This window comes from Miniopterus schreibersii (assembly GCF_964146895.1).
Source record: "Miniopterus schreibersii genome assembly, chromosome: 4".
Lineage (NCBI taxonomy): Eukaryota > Metazoa > Chordata > Mammalia > Chiroptera > Miniopteridae > Miniopterus > Miniopterus schreibersii.
The window spans coordinates 20583467-20599275 of NC_138105.1; the positions used below are offsets into that span (position 1 = coordinate 20583467).

At 46.3% G+C, this 15809-nt stretch overlaps 1 protein-coding gene across 1 annotated transcript in view; it reads left to right on the forward strand.

Moving 5' to 3' along the window:
- KLHL3 (kelch like family member 3) overlaps positions 1 to 15809 on the forward strand; it is a 108078-nt gene that overhangs the window by 26989 nt on the left and 65280 nt on the right. The window contains exon 4 of the mRNA XM_081135535.1: positions 9206 to 9327. Coding sequence (XP_080991661.1) covers positions 9206 to 9327 — 122 coding nt within the window. The remainder of the gene's footprint in view (positions 1 to 9205; positions 9328 to 15809) is intronic.

The window sequence follows — 15809 nt, forward strand, 5'->3', positions numbered from 1 at the left end:
TGGGTGAGACTGTGGACTGGATCAGATGTCCTTTCCGTGTGCTCGCCAAGTACCCTGTGCTTCCTCTGAGTGTGGTCACTGTCACTCCGCATTCTTGTCTGTTTCCTGGTGTCTGCAGTGCCCGTACTCGGGCGTCTCATATGGTGGCTGCTCCTCTTGCAGTTTACAGCTCAGACGTCTCTGTGTCCTAGAGGTCTCCTCTGACCACCGTAGCCATAGTTCCCCATTAAGTCTCTTTTCTATCCCATAACTTGACTATATTTTTTTCATAACATTTATCACCATCTGAAAATCATGTTGGTTGGTTATTTGCATGTTTTTTACACGTCTCTCCTCACTAGACTATAAGCTCCATGAAGTCAGGGATCTTGTTGGACTTGTTTGTTACTATATCCTGAAGTACTGATATACAATAGGACTTGTATTTTTTAAACGAATGAATGAAATATCTGTCACACTTGATTGTGAGCTTTGTGCACTTGAGGACCATGTCTTGTCACTGTTGAATCCTCAGTGCCTACCACAGGGCCTGGCATTTAGGACTCAGAAAGTAGAGGTGAAAAGCATGAACATAGGCTTGCTGAGAATGGGTGAGCGCAGGTACATTTTCGCTTGTATAGGCCCTTACTTTTTTCCTAAATACACAGCTTCAGCTGGGCAAGAGTGGTTCCTGTTGGGGAAGACTTGGCACTTAAGTTCTGAGAGTTCCTCACATGTGTGTCCGTCATGGCTCATCCTGTGAAGGAGCCTGTCTCAGCTCAGAGCTGTATCTCTAAGTGCACCAAGCCACTCTTAGCGCACTTTGAACCTTAGGCGAGGAATTTCACAGTGCAGCCTGCAGAGCCAGATGATTTCGCTACCTGGACACTTGGAGCCGCATTCTTTTTGGAGTAATCTCAAACCATAGTAGTAATGTTTTAAATTTTTTCCCCTCTCCTTCTTCCATCTCTTTTTTAAAACACATTTCATTTTGTCTGCAATAAGTATTTAGCCAAAATTTTAGTAAATATCTCTGTCAGACATTCTTCTCTGTGTGTGTGGTTTGGAAATTCCAGTGTTGTGATAAGAATCTGTTTGGACTTGGACTAGCTCTAATGTTGGCTCCGCTTTTTGCTAATGAATTTGCCTCTCGGGTAGTGGAAGCAAAATGAAGTGATTTTAGAAATGGAGAGGAAGATGCTTTGGGGGCAGATCTTCGATTCTAGTAATTGAAGGGAGGAAAGAATCAAGAGAAGAAAGCAATAGCCGTGGCTGGTGTGGCTCAGTTGGTCGGAGCGTCATCCCGTATACCAAAGGGTCGCAGGTTCAATTCCCGGTCGGGGCACATACACAGGTTGCAGGCTCGATCCCAGGTCAGGCATGTGCAGGAGGCAAACAATCGATGTTTCACTCTCACGTCGATGTTCCTCTCTCTCCCTTTCCCTCTCCCTTCCTCTCTCTCTGAAATAAATGGAAGTGTGTCCTCTGGCGAGGATTTAAAAAACAAAAACAAAAAATGAGAGAGAGAAGAAAGCAATCTAACGCGATGCCCAGTCAAAGCCTTTCATTGCATCTGTTTACCATCCATCCATCCATCCATTCATCCATCCACCCACTAATCACATATGTTTACTGCAGAAAAAATTAGAAAATGTAGGCAAGCAAAAATAATTAAAAGTTACATGTACTACAACACCTAGATAAGATTATAATTTATATTCTTTCAGATTTTGTATTTATAAATATATACCTGTATTTATATGTATTTATAAATAGGTACAAAATATGCTTTTAGCATTAATGAGTTCATTTTATATATACACAGTTGAATAGCCTTTTTTGATGTGTGTACTTTAAAAAATTGCTGTTCACCTTCCTGAAATGTTCCGCTCCTCTGCCTGTTTGCCTGCCTAACTCGCGATCATCCTTCATTACCACGTAAGCATCATTTCCTCAGGAGGGCCTCCCACGATCCCCTTGGATTAGGTTAGATCCCTTTGCTTTATTCATGGTACCCTATGCTTCTCTTTAGTGTTATTACTTACCTCATTATTTCTTCAATATCTGACTTTCCACGTCAGCCATAAGCTTTATGAGGGTAAGAACTGTACCTTTTTAATTTACTGCTATGTCCTCAGTGCCTGGCATGGTCTTCTATATAGTAGGGGCTCAATGCAAATTTGCTTAATTGAACTTGACAGTATATTGTGAATATCTTTTCATGTCAATTAAATCACATCTACATCATAATTTTAATGGCTCCTTAAGATTCCATCATATGTATCCTAATTGAAAATGTATTTCCTTATTGGTTGGAAATTATAGTTCTTTCTGATGTTTTGCTGCCATAAATAATACCATAGTGGGCATCTTTGTATCTTAATCTTATTTACATTTCTGATTATTTCCTTGGAATAGATCCCAAGAATAAGAAATATTTGGTTAAAGGGCACGCACATTTAGAAGACTTGTGAGGCATGTGCTGCAACTCTACAGCTCTAGGGCAGTTGTACCAGCTCATGCTTCCATCAGCAACATATGAAATTTGTGGGGGTTTTTTGCTTTTGTTTTTTAAAAATATATCTTTATTGATTTCAGAGAGAGGAAGGGAAAGGGAGAGAGAAACATCAGTGATGAGAGAGAGTCATTGATGGGCTGCCTCCTGCACCCCCCCTACTTGGGATTGAGCCCGCAACCTGGGCATGTGCCCTGACCTGGAATCAAACCACGGTCTCCTAGATCATAGGTCGATGCTCAACCGCTGAGCCACGCCAGCTGGGCTGAAATTTGTGTTATTTTTTGATGCCCCTTGGCTTTGCTTAAACCCTGGTAAACAGGTACAAAAAAAAAAAAAGTAACATTGCAAAATGTTCTAATTAGCAGGTTCAGCTTTAAGATGCATAAAATTAGTAATGAAAAGGCCCAGCTGACTCATGCAAAGCCCATTCCTGTCAGCATGTTTAAGGCCAGAAAGAAAACAAAATACATGTGACTTTCTTCTGACTTGACTGATGTGATTATAATCTTTCACTTAGGCTTAAAGTGTTTTTATTCTTTGTCCTCTGAGTTTATACTGCCCAAATGCCCTGTGGTGGTTCCAAATACCAGCTCTACTCCTTGACCCTGTCCTGCTCACAATAATTTTGAATAAATGTGAAACTGAGGTCTGAGTGCCCACAAGAGAGTGTCCAAAGGCAGCCAGCCTGTGGAAGGCCTGGGAAAGGCAGTCAGCCCAGTGGTCCCCACTCCTTTGGCATAGCGTGGTTGGAGAGGCCAGCAGTGCTGTGCTCTGCCCATCTTCCTGTGAGTATAGAACACGTAAGGTTTCCCCTGCCCCAATCCATCTTCCCCACCTAGGACCTCTATCCCAGGGGAAGGTAATTTTCCCCTTTACTGGCCTACTCAGTATTTTTCTCTTTTGTCATGTCCTTTAGTATGGGTTCTGCGGACTATGGGTATTTGTACTCCACATAGGTCCCTACATGTCATCTAAATACTTTAAAAACAGCCTCATTTTATGGTGTTAAAGGAACTGAGATCTAAAGAATATGTAGGCTTAGGGTCTTGCCCCCCCCATCGTGGTGGCAAGACATTTGGGCTCCCATCCCACCCCTGGAGCGAGCTGTCCGTCCTTCTGGTTCTAGATGCAGAGGCTGATTATAGGTTGCTTTTGGTTCTTAAAGAAGAGTTGCTGTCCAGTTTTTATTAGATGTAGGCTGATGTTTAGCTGGTGTCTTTGAACATGTGGTGAGTTGAAATAGGGAGGCGAGTCAGGAATGTGCTGGGGTAGGAGGCAAGGGGCTGGGGATTTGAGCGGACAGGGAGCCCCTGCAAAGCAGAGTGATGGAGGCCCAGCTCTCTGGCTCACCTCCCAGGCGGGCACGCATTCCATAGAGCCTCTGTTTCCACCCTTTCTTCATGCCAGACCCTGCCAGGCCCAGACCGTTGTCTGTGTTCTGACTGTTCACATGCCGTATTGATGCCTTTGAAGATCTTCACGGTAGCCCGGCCGGGTGCGGCTCAGCAGTTGAGCGTCGACCTGGGATCCAGGAGGTTGGGGTTCGATTCCCGGTCAGGATACATGCCTGGGTTGCGGGCTAGGCAGCCAATCAGTGACTCTCTCATCACTGATGTTCCTATCTCTCTCTCTCCCCCTCCTTTCCTCTCTCTGAAATCAATAAAGATATGTTTAAAAAAAAAGAGTTTGCTTGTTACTTGTGGAGCACATCATAGTTTACAGAGCTCCTGTGGATGTGAGGGTTGGCTCTCCAATCAGCCATCCTGGTGATGGGTGGGATTGATTTGAAGCATCTGTGTGGCTACACAGGCATTTTCTTCCTGACTTGGTGCTCCATGTGCCACTAGCTGAGCAGAAAGACTTTTCCAAGTGGAGAAGTGATGAGCTCCAGGGAGGGTGGGTGATGGGTGATGCCCATCGCTGCAGCTCGGCCAAATCCTGCTGTCATAATTCACACTATCATTATCTCCTTTGGTTTCCAACAGCCTTGGGATGAAGGCAGGACAGAGAATGCCTTTATTTCATAGGAGACAGAGGTCAGCCTTTTGCCGTTAAGTGGCCCAGACCACTCACCTTCAGGAGGGTTGGCCGGGGTGCAGGGAGGTGGCAGGGTATTTCTTTTTCTCATGTGAGGTTAATGTGTGACATAGGCCTCAGCTCTAGCCAGATAAGTTGGCAACTCAGATATTAGGATTCAGACAGATGAGAATTAGGGGAAAGAAAGTTTAATAACGCCCATGAAGGATCATTTTGCAAAGGGGAAGGATCTTCTCTTTTCTTTCTACCCAGAATGTGAAACTGAATGGCAGCAGTAACATTCCAGTTAGGACCAGGGAAGAATTCTAGAACATGAGGACTCCTGATGCAGTTTTTCTTCCCTTTGACATACAACCTTGTGGGGGTGGTTGGTGGTTTAGCACTGGTTCTGCAGAGACCTGTCAGCCACTCTACCTTTCCTTTCTCACTCTTGAGGCTTCTTTTTGATGAATAGTAGAGTGGGGTTCATAGTAATAACCTGGAAAAAGGGCCAGTGATTTTCTAGCCCTCCTGAGTCTCCTCTGATAGTGAAAGGTTTTCCTCCTGCTCCTCACCTCGCATCTCCTCCTCCTGCGCCCCTTTAACTGTCTTCCACCTAAAAAGAGCTCAGCTGTGCACATGTGCTTGTTAGGACCGAGAACCCTGATTTGTACACTTGTACCCGATAGAGGTGTGGGATTGCTTGCTCTCCTGGCCTATGGTTCTCGGGGACTTCTAGGTGCAAGACCCTAAGGTTGAGTGTGAGGCATTAAATAAGTTCAAGGCAGTCCCTTAGTTCACCGTTATCTTTCACCTAATTCACTACAGCAGCCTTCTAGTTGGTCAACCAGCCTTCTATTTTGTTCCTTCACCCCTAAACCATTCTCTATTCTGTAGCTATTATGATCTCTTTCCAAGTATAAATCTGATGAATCCCTCACCTGCTTAAAATCTGCCAGAGCTCCCCATTGCTCTCAGAGTGAAGTCTAAACTCCTTAGCAGGGCTCACAAGGCCCTCAGGTGCTCCAGACCCTGCCCACACCTCCAGCCTCGTCTCCCCATCCCTCCCTTCGCTTCAGCGCGTCTGCCGAGCTCAGCTTCTTATGGGCCCCGACCAGGTCATGTCCTTTCTTACCTCCGGACCTTTGCATACACCACTCTCTGCCTGGAATAGCCTCCCCTCGTACTCACTTCTCTTCTGCGTAAGTAGGGTTCTCTCTCCAGATCGCATTTTAGATCAGTGGTTCTTAACCATCATGAGTCAATCTGATGAAAACAATGGACTCTCTCTACAAAAAGCAATTACGTGCTCCTGTGTGCTCATCATTTCGAATACAGTTCAGGGTACAGGAATCCCTGCTTAAGACCCTTCTAGGCTGAGCCCCCTTTTCTGGCATTTAACACACTTTGTAATTGCTGGTTTGCGTGTCTCTCTCCTCCTACTAAACTTAGCGCTCTGAGGGCAGGGCTGTGTTTTGCTCTGCCTCGTGTCCTCCGAGCCTAGCATATGCTTGGCACATGGGGTCTGTTGGACACATGTTTATTGAATGAATGAGTGAGTGAGTGAATCAACAAATGTCTGCCCTTGAGTGGATCATGCTCTGTTTGGAGGACTAGGACATGCATGTTAACAGGTGACAAGCAGAAGGTGGAAGGGGCTAAAAAGATGTGCGGCCAACAGACATTTCCTGAAACTTCCGAGTCTGAGGCGGCTGGGCTGCGCCTCTGGGGAAAAGCCAGCAGAGGAAGCCGCTTGGGTTGACTTTGAAGATAGAAGTGCTTGCAGGGCTCATGTTCTGTTTCCTAGAAATACTCTGTTGAAGTAGTGGAGGGGAGCAAAGAAGCAAGGACCAAGCCTGCGATGGCTTCTGACCCGCAGGAAGTCCCGGAGTCCACGGAATTGTGAGACGCCAGCAGAAAGCCTGTCTTCCTCCTCTCTTTCCTTGTTCCAACAAGCATTTTTAGGTGACCGTTATGTGCCACACACTTCGTTAGGTGTTGAGGATATCTTCAAAAATAAGCTTGACAAGATCCCATCCCTCTTGGTTCTTGCTTGCTAGGTATTAAGTACTAAGTTGTCCTCAGAATTTGGACCAAGGGCTTGTTTGGAATACGTTTATTAAGGCCATCAGTTAGGGTTAGGTTTAAATTATAGAGGGACTTATTAGAAATGACATGAGATCTAGAGTCAGGCCAAGATTCAGATCCTAGCCTCTGACTAGCTATGTGCATATACCTCTTGAAATGCTAATTCTATAATTTATAAAGTGGAGGTAATCTATCTCCTGAGGCTGTTACAAGGATTAAATGAATTAATGTGTATAAACCCTTAGCAGGGGGCCTCACACATAGTAGCCACTATTATTACTGCCCCTTTCAGGGGCTGTTTAAGCTGAAGTCTTAGTTTTTGCAGTAATTCTGTTGGTCCATAAGAGATAAGATTGGATTTTAGAAGTCTGTGACTTACACAGATCTCCAATTTCTTTAAGGGAACTTTCTTAGAAAATAAATATTATCTTTGAGGCCCTGGTTTTACTTTCTACATTTTTTTTTGGTTGCTTATTGAAGTTTTAAGTACTTAATGTAGAAAATCAGTAATTTCAGAATCACGTTAAAGAAGCAAAAAACAAAAAGTCTTGTAAGTTCCACCATCTAGAAAACAGTCTGGACATTTGAGGCTGATAAAAATGATTTGTCACCCCCCCGGAAATTCAGACTTTTGCCCATCTATATAGATATTTTCATACAATTTCAGTAATTTCCACTTGTTTACCTCAAAGTTACAGAGCCTTAACCTGATTCCCAAGCACAAATTTCAGAGAGAGTAAAAATCAGGCCAGGCTCTGATTTCACACTGGCACTTGGGCTTCTGAATCGCTTGGTTCCTGCAGTCAGGTTGCTCTTTTTTGTTTTTTTTCTCCTAAGCCTTTACAACATAATTGCCAACTGGACTCTGATTTCCTTGCGGGTATGTTTTTGTTTGTGTGTTTTGGAGCAAATGAGAGAGATTGTGAGAGTCTATCTGTGCGTAGAGAAATCCGTCATCTTTCCTGTTTCCTCTTTGCCCCTTCATCCTGCCTCGGGGCGGGTGGCCTTTTGACTGGCTTCCAGAGCCATCAGAGAGGAGAGAGAACAAAGTGAAGGGTCCCTGGTCTGCCTGATCTAGCAGTGAATGGAGCAGGCGGGTTTGGGATGGTTTTCCCCTCTCCTCCCTGTTCCAGAGTCATTCATATTAGCCCTCTGATGGGGTGGGAGCTGTGCACTGGCGGAGGAATCATGTGCAGCCCTGTGGGCTGGAGGTGGGCGTCTGCGCCCACGTGCTGCACTGTACTTGTTGTCTTGGCTCTAGGGTACAAATTCCAGAGAGAAAACAACCTCCCAGGCTCTGTTTTCACGCCCACACGAGGGCTTCTGAACCCCTGTTTCTTGCAGTCAGGTTGCCCTTTATTTCAGTCTACAAAGACACATGTCTTCCCCCTTTCCCTTCTGAAACCAGCAGGCCTTGTTGGCTGAGCCCGGCTCTAGGCGGACCTTTTCTCTGCGTAGAGAGGGTTTGCTGAAGTTAAGGGCCTCAGGACCGTGCAGACGCGGTGCTGCTGCTGCGCTAGTTCCCAGGCCTGTGTCCTCTCTCTCATGGATCATTACCAGGTCTCCCAGCTGTCCTCCCTGCCTCTGATCCAGCTTCACGCATACATCCCAAATTTCACTCAAAAACATCCACCTGTTGATGTAATTCCCTTCTTTAAACCCTCCCAATGGTGCTACTCTTAGTATAAAATCCAAATTCATTTGCATGGCTCGCAGGGTTCTGTACGTCACAAATCCTGGCCCCTGCTGCCTCTTAGCTTCCTTCCTTCCTCACTGTTACCCTAGGTACCGGCCACACCAGCCTCTCAGCTCCCAATATTTGTCCTTTTGGCACGTTCCTCTCTTTACTCTTATGGTTGCTGCACCCAGCTCATCTTTCCTCATTCTCGCTACCTGTTGCACACTATTCTCTAATACCCAGCTCAAAAGTGACCTACTTGGATGCCTTCCTGGATTCCCCGGGCAAGGTTCCTTGCTCTACTTTCCGCATTCTTGGTTACAAGTGTAGGCTCTGCAGCCAGAATCCTTGGTTTCAAACCCAGCCAGGCCCCTTCCTAGATTTGCCTCAGTTTCTTTATCTGTAAAATGGGATTAATATTAATAAACCTCATAGGTTGTTCTGAAGATTAAAAAGTGCCTAAACAATGCTTGGCCATAGTTAGCAATTAATGTTACTTTTTATTGTCGTTATCATGGTTACTTTGTGTTATATACCTCTACTAGCTCTTACCACCTCCGTTTATAAATATTTTTATAAATTGGCCCTACTAGACTAGACCATGTGCTTTTTGAGGGCAGGTGCATATCTTTTTCACTTTTTCTGGCTGCCTGTGTAGAAGTTTATAGTAAATGTCGGTTGAATAAGTTATTGTACACAGATTTGCCTTCAAAATGGAAATGGGCATCAGATAGAGTGGGGAGTGCTTAAAGTCGGGTTTATGGATGACCATAGACCTAGAGTTGATGTGACCCGATGTCAGCTGGAGACCTTCCAGAGTGCAGCCAGTGCTTTTATGTTATCCAGACGAAGCAGGAGGCCATGTGAAAGTTAAGCATACTGTAGGTGCCAGGTTCATGTCCATTTTGTTTTGTTTTGAACTGTAGGTGACATGTCTGAGAGTAAAGCCAAGAAGATTGAAATCAAGGACGTGGACGGCCGGACACTAAGTAAGCTGATTGACTATATCTACACGGCCGAAATTGAGGTGACCGAGGAGAACGTTCAGGTAAACTGAGACCCAGCTAATAGCTCAGTGTGTTGCACACTCCGGGCCCACCATTTAATAGCGTCCCTTCATTTAACCCTCATGACAGCTTAGTTGGTAACTGGAGAGGAAACCAAGTTCCAAAGAGGTCAGGCGATTTGCCCTGGGCCGCAGCGCTAGTAGGTGGATGACTGACCCTCACACTGTGCCTGCCTGACCACAGCACCCACACTCCTCCCCACTAGGCCATCAGACCTTGGAGTGAGCTGGGGCCCCGAGCAGAAAGTCTTTCACTCATGTTGGTTCACACTCTTGGTGAAGGAAGAACTAAAAGCCTGGGTGACTGCTTCTCCCCAGTCACCATCTCATCTCAGGGATTTTGAGTATTGGATCGCGAGGCTGTTAAAGACGTTTTCCTGTTTCAGTATCAGTCAGTTGAATGCCTCCGCGCACCTGGAGGTGCCAAGCACCAGGCCCGAGTCGCGGCGGGGTGCGGGCTGTGATAGGTGGTGTCTGTGCTTCTTCCCCCTTCCACTGCCCTGCCATCTGGAGCCTTGAAAAAAGGAGTCAGCAGAGATGCTGCTTCACCTGAAGGCACGTCCTTACTGTGAGGATGCGAGGCCTCAGTCAGGCAGATGGCTGCAGGCGTGGCCCACTCTGTAACCCTCCAAATCACCGCTCAACAGGGACACAGGATACACTATTTCTTGTCATTAAGGATCTTAGTCCTTATTTAAAGTGCTGGAGATTTCATGTGATATGCAGGATTTTTCCTTTCTTTATTTAAAAGCATAATTCTGCATAATTTATTGTGACACAGACGCCTGTCTAGTGACCAGAATACCTGCGACCCTTACCCAGGATGCACCTCCTTTTCCAGGATTGAGGTGTTTGAGGCAGAATTGATAGTCATTTATTTGTTCAGTTCAGCCCAAGTGCTTGAGTGCCTTTTATATGCCACGCACTTTGTTGGACAGTGTGGGCAACAGTGAGCAGTGCCAATTCCATTGCCTGCTCTCATGGAGTTGTGGTCTAGGGGTGAAGACAGGCGCTCATCAAGTAAGCTCACAGCAGTAGTTATGCACACATTGTGGTTAAGTCCTTCAAAGGAAACGAACATGGCACACAATGAGAAAGTGTGTCAAGGGGACTCAGTTTAGGTGGAAGAGGGGACCTGCAAGGAGATGAGATTTAACCTGAGGCCTGGAAATGAGCAGGAGTTAGCTGGGTGGTGAAGGGTACTCATAAGTGGGGAGGAGGGACTGAGGCACACTGCATTTGGGCCTGCAGAGCCTGCCCCACGATGGAGCCTGCCTTTGTCTCCGGTCCCTGGACAGACTTGGGTTGTATAGTGATCTGGTCTAATCCTCCCCCCCCCCCCCTTTTTAAATGAGGTGTATTTTATACACAGTAAAATGCACGGCTTTTCTATTTTGTTTCTGGTCTTTCCCATTCAGAGTGGAGTGGACAATGCAATGGTTACATCCTAGGTCTAGCAGCAGAGTTTAAATAGCTGAATGACTTTGGGTAGTAACAGGAAGTGCAAATAATTCAGTATAAAATGAGTATAGGGCATGTATGGAAAACTTTTTAAAAAAAATGGATGATAGTTATATCAAATTACCACCACATTTTAATTCATTTAGGTACTTGATGTAAATAGTGAGATTTACAAAACGTATGGAATTCCATTCTTTGCAACTCTAATGAGGAATGCTAGCTAGATGTGAACCTAAAAATGTGTAGGGGGTAAATAATTTTTAAAGCCCGTGCCTTAGGGTGTATCAGTAACTAATTAACCATATAGCACGGTAGGCCCCCAAAGATGTCCACGTCCTAATCCCCGGAATCCATTAGGTTAAATGTCAGAGAGCTTAATACTGCAGATAGAATTCATGTTGCTGGTCGGTCGAACATTTGATGGGGAGATTACCTTGAATTATCTAGGTGGGCCCAGTGTCATAGCAAGTGCTCTTTAAAGTGGAAGAGGGAGGCAGAATAAGAAGAACCAGAGAGATGTGATCTGGGAAGAACTTACGAGATGTTTGTGGCTTTGAGAAAAGGGGGGCCACGAGCCAAGGAATGTGGTGGCCTCTAGAAGCTTGAAAAGCAAGGAAACATTCTCCCTCAGAGCTTTCAGAAGGAACTCAGCCCTGCTGACACCTTGATTTTAGCCTAGTGAGGCCCATTTGGGACTTCTGACTTCTAGGACTGTAAAGAAAATAAATTTGTGTTGTTTTAAGCCACTAAAACAAAACAAAAACAAAACCCCAAAAACAGTACTTGTAGGGGAGGTTGTAGAATTGTTATGATTGAAACCAGCATTTTTCCTCCCTTTTCATCATGGACTTATTTAACATCTTTTTTTTTTTTTGGTAAAGTACAAAAGATTTTCAAACTAGAGAATTAAAAGATGCTTTGCTCTGCATTCTTTTTTGCCTGGCTAGGTATTTATCTTTGCAACTTTGGTCTGGCCCAGTGGTGGTCTCTATAAGACTAGTTATCTTAAGGGAGGTAGCAGCAGACAGATTAATTAGAGGACTCTGGAGAAAATGGCTTCACTATTGTTTTTTAAAAAACTACTTTGTAGGGGTGGGAGCGGGGGGCCAGAGTGAAGATGTGCAGGTTCAGAGGACGTGCAGAAACCGAGATGAGGCAGGAATTGCCTGTGAGTAGGGAACCGGCTCTGAGCCTCAGCTTTGCCGTGAACTCTCGCAGTGCTCTCCTTCTGCCCCTTTCCCACTGCGGGGTGTTAGGAGACTCCGTGAACTCTGGCTAGAGAAGACACTCAGCCAGCCTCTGATTTGTTTCCTTTCCCTCCTACTAGAGCTTCTCCAACATCCACACTGATGTCTTGCCTTAAGGATCAGTTTTCTCATCTGTAAAACGGGAATCAAAATTGTACTCATATTATTGGGTGGTCACGCGTTAGACTGTCTGCCTTCAAATCCCAGCTCTGCCATTTTCTAGCTGTGTGACCCTACAAAAGTTACTTAATCTCTCTGTGCCTCAGTGTTTTCATCTGTAATATGTGCATGATAGTAGTACTTAACCACATAGAGTTGGTGTGAGGATTAAATGAATTAATTTAGGTAAGGCACTTAGAAGAGTGCTACCCTGTGTGCCCGCAGACACTGTGGGCACGGAGAGCACTGTGAGCACAGAAGCCTTTCACCAGGGAGCACGTGATGTGAAGTTGGAGACAGATGGTGAAGCATGGGTGCCCTGCAGTAGGGCAGGGGCCAGGCTGAGGTTCCCAGTAAGCAGGGAATGGCCATCGCCACCTTGATGACGATGGTCAGAGAAGGCTTCACTGAAGAAGTATTGTTTGGGCCAGATCTTGAGGAAGACCGACGGGCAGGTCAGGCCCGCCTCCTCTGCCCGCCTGCCCGTGTCCCACTGGGTGGTGCCCCTTGGCGGCCTGCAGTGCTCGTCTCCGGGCAGGGCGGGAGCGGCCAGCGCGTGCAAGGGCTCCCGAGGAGCGCGATGTGGAACCTTCAGGGACCCGCGCATTGTTCGGAAGGAGTGAGGTATACTGTTTCCCCTTTTCCTCCTCATTTTGAATTGTGGTTTGGTCAGGGGTCACCTTGGGGGGAAAACAAAACAAAAAAGGTTGAAAAGAGAAAGTCTGGATCAAAAGGTGGCTTCTTCACGCAGTTATGTATCTTCCGAGGCAGCTGCTCATAGCTGTCCGTGGTGTCAGTATTGGAAGACTGGGTGCGCTGAGAAGGTGAGCATGGAGGTCCTGGGGCTCTCCTGAAAGTCTTAGAAAGAAGGGCCAGAGATTTGGGGCTTGGTTAAATGGCCACACGTACCTTGAAGATACCGAGTTGCCCTCCTGTGGTAGAGGTACCAGTCGTCACAGTGACACATTAATACTCACTGTAAGCCAAGCATGTGTTGATCATTTCACACGCATTACTTCGTTTAATTCTCGTAACCACCAATGGAACGTTCGTCTATGATCCTTCTTTTAGAGTTGAAGAAATTGTGCTCAAAGGGGTTAAATGGGTAGTACCCACAGTCACGTGGGCGGTGAGGGATAGAGTTGGGATTTGAACCCAGCTCTCTCCCACTCATTGTGCTCTGCTGATGTGGTGAACTAGAGTTTCTTGTTAAACGAATGATCAGAATCTTGACTTCAGTTCATAATTAATAATAATAAAAACTAATTTAATTGAGCATTCTTGATGTACCAAGCACCGTGTTAACAGCTTTACGTGTATTATCTCATTTGACCCTCATAACAAGCCTTTAAGGCAGTACCATTATTTTCTTCATTTACTGTTGAGACAGACATGGAGAGGTTAAGTAATTTGCCTTTAGTCACATGGCCTGTAAGTGGAGAGGTCAAAATACAAGCGAGACTTTTAATCACAGTCCTATTCTGCTAGCTCTTCTGTTTAACTATACACATCTCCCCCTGCCTTCCTCTCCCTCCCTCTCCCCCACCCCCCTCTCCCTTTCTTCTTTTTCTCAACAGATTTTTAATTTAACAGTTTCTGTGCCAGGTCTCATGTCTGGTGCTGGCACAGTCAGACCCATGCTGTGGCCTTGGTCAGTCCTGTCACCTGGCCCTCTGGCTGGTGCCCACGGCCCTGCCTCCCTGAAATTCCAGGAGTAGGTGCTTTTTGAGGCAGGGCATTTCCTTTTGTTTTTGTTAAAGGAAATAAACCCTGTGACGGGATATCCTCTGCTGTGTTTTCATGTTATCCGTGGGTGAGAAAAAACAAAACAGGGCCCGCACGTGAAAAATGGAGGGGAGGCCATTTGCAAGCTGGAGGGAGCCTGTAAACTCCTTGCTGAGGGTCCTTCTGGGGCCTGTTTTCCCAGAATCAGAATGCTGAGGTGGAGAGGGGCAGGCTAAAAGCTTGTGACTTAGGGGCATCTTCCATCCCCAGGGTGGTTCCAGCCAGCTACTCTTCCTCTGGTCTCTGCCTCCTCCATCCAGGGGCCACCAGCACTGCCCTGGTGATTCCATCAGGACAGTTTTGCTTCAAAGCTGAGGACCCAGGCTTGGCCTTTTGTTCGCAATCTTGTTACTGCTGCCACTTGAGGGAGTCGAGTTGCAGGCGAGATAAGAGGAGCGGAAATCCTCTAAAAACTCTTGTTGATGTGGAGAGGGAGGTGAAGACAGCCCCTCATGGACGTGTGCTCTTTTCTTTCACAGCCTCTGGGGAGCTGTGTTTGTTCTCCTGTGCAGACCCCAGAGCCCCACTGGACGGGGGCCCAGTTTGTCCCTGAGACTCAGAGTTTAAGCAGTGATATATCTCCCAACCTCCAAACCTCCCCCTCAGCATCTTGACTTCCTTTACTTTTCTTCACGCCTTCCTGTACGAAGCACATAGTGGGAAGAAAAGGGCCTTTGACTCATAGCTAATCGCAGTGCAAGATCAAAGAGAGGGAAGGAGCAATTAGAGAAACCACCGGCCCCATTTATTTTAGGAAGTCAGCTCAGGAGAGGACCCAAACAGGATGGGGGGCGGAGAGTGGAGAGGTGGAAAGCCTTATAATTTTTGCCTACTAAGTGGGTTTTGTGAACAGTAGGGATGTTGAAAGCTATGTGGGTAGCTCTATCCAAGGAGGTTTTAAAAACTGAAAATCATAACCTAAGGAGTATGTTCAGGAAATATTTATTACTTTATTTTTTGGGCTGGTTGTCATGAGCTTGAGAATTTAAGTACCAAATTGTGCTGCTGTGCTCGTGAAAAGGAGAGCAGGGGGGAAGGGGATGCATGTCCCCGGCACGATCGCACCTCCGTTTGGCTGGGAATGCAATCTGGGGCTGAACAGGACTCTCAGAAATCCTAGGCTGCGGGGCCAAAGGGCTGCTGTCCCATTCCTGCTTCTAACCACCCTGACCCTCTGGGGCCTCGCCATGCCACCAAGTGGAGCATGTGGGACAACACCGATTGTTCCTCCCCATCAGAGCTGCTTGGGGTTAGGGTTAGAGCTCCTGTGCTGTAGGGTGGGTAACTGACCCTGTGACATAGGGCTTCCATTGCGAGCGCTGACAGCCTCTGGCCTTAACTGTAGACCTTCTAGCTGGTGCTGGTAGGGGGGTGTCATGGAGGTCATTTGGGAGTTTGGAACAGAGCTTTCCATTCCTGGTATGTATTCAACAAGAATGGTTAATGGTTCTCCCCTTAACTAGCAGGCAGAGACTAATCTGGTCCTGGAATCTGTTTGGCTAGGCCGAGCAAGCTCACAGTTTAATTGAGTTTCTCAGTTTATGGCTGCTTAGTGGGGAGAGTGGCTGCCTACTGAGAATGGAGCTTAAGTGGTCAGATTTGGAGCCTAGCTGTATTCACTTATGATCTAAAACTCAAGAGTGGGTGATTTTTATCTTTTTTCCTTCTCTGGAATGAATCAGGGTTCGGCAAATACCAAGGACACAATGCTAATTTACTGTTCTCCTGCTGGGGACATAGGAGAGTGGAAGGGAGCGCATGGAGGAAGAGAAGAGGAGCATGTTTTCTAGAACTTGGCCATCGTGAAGGAGA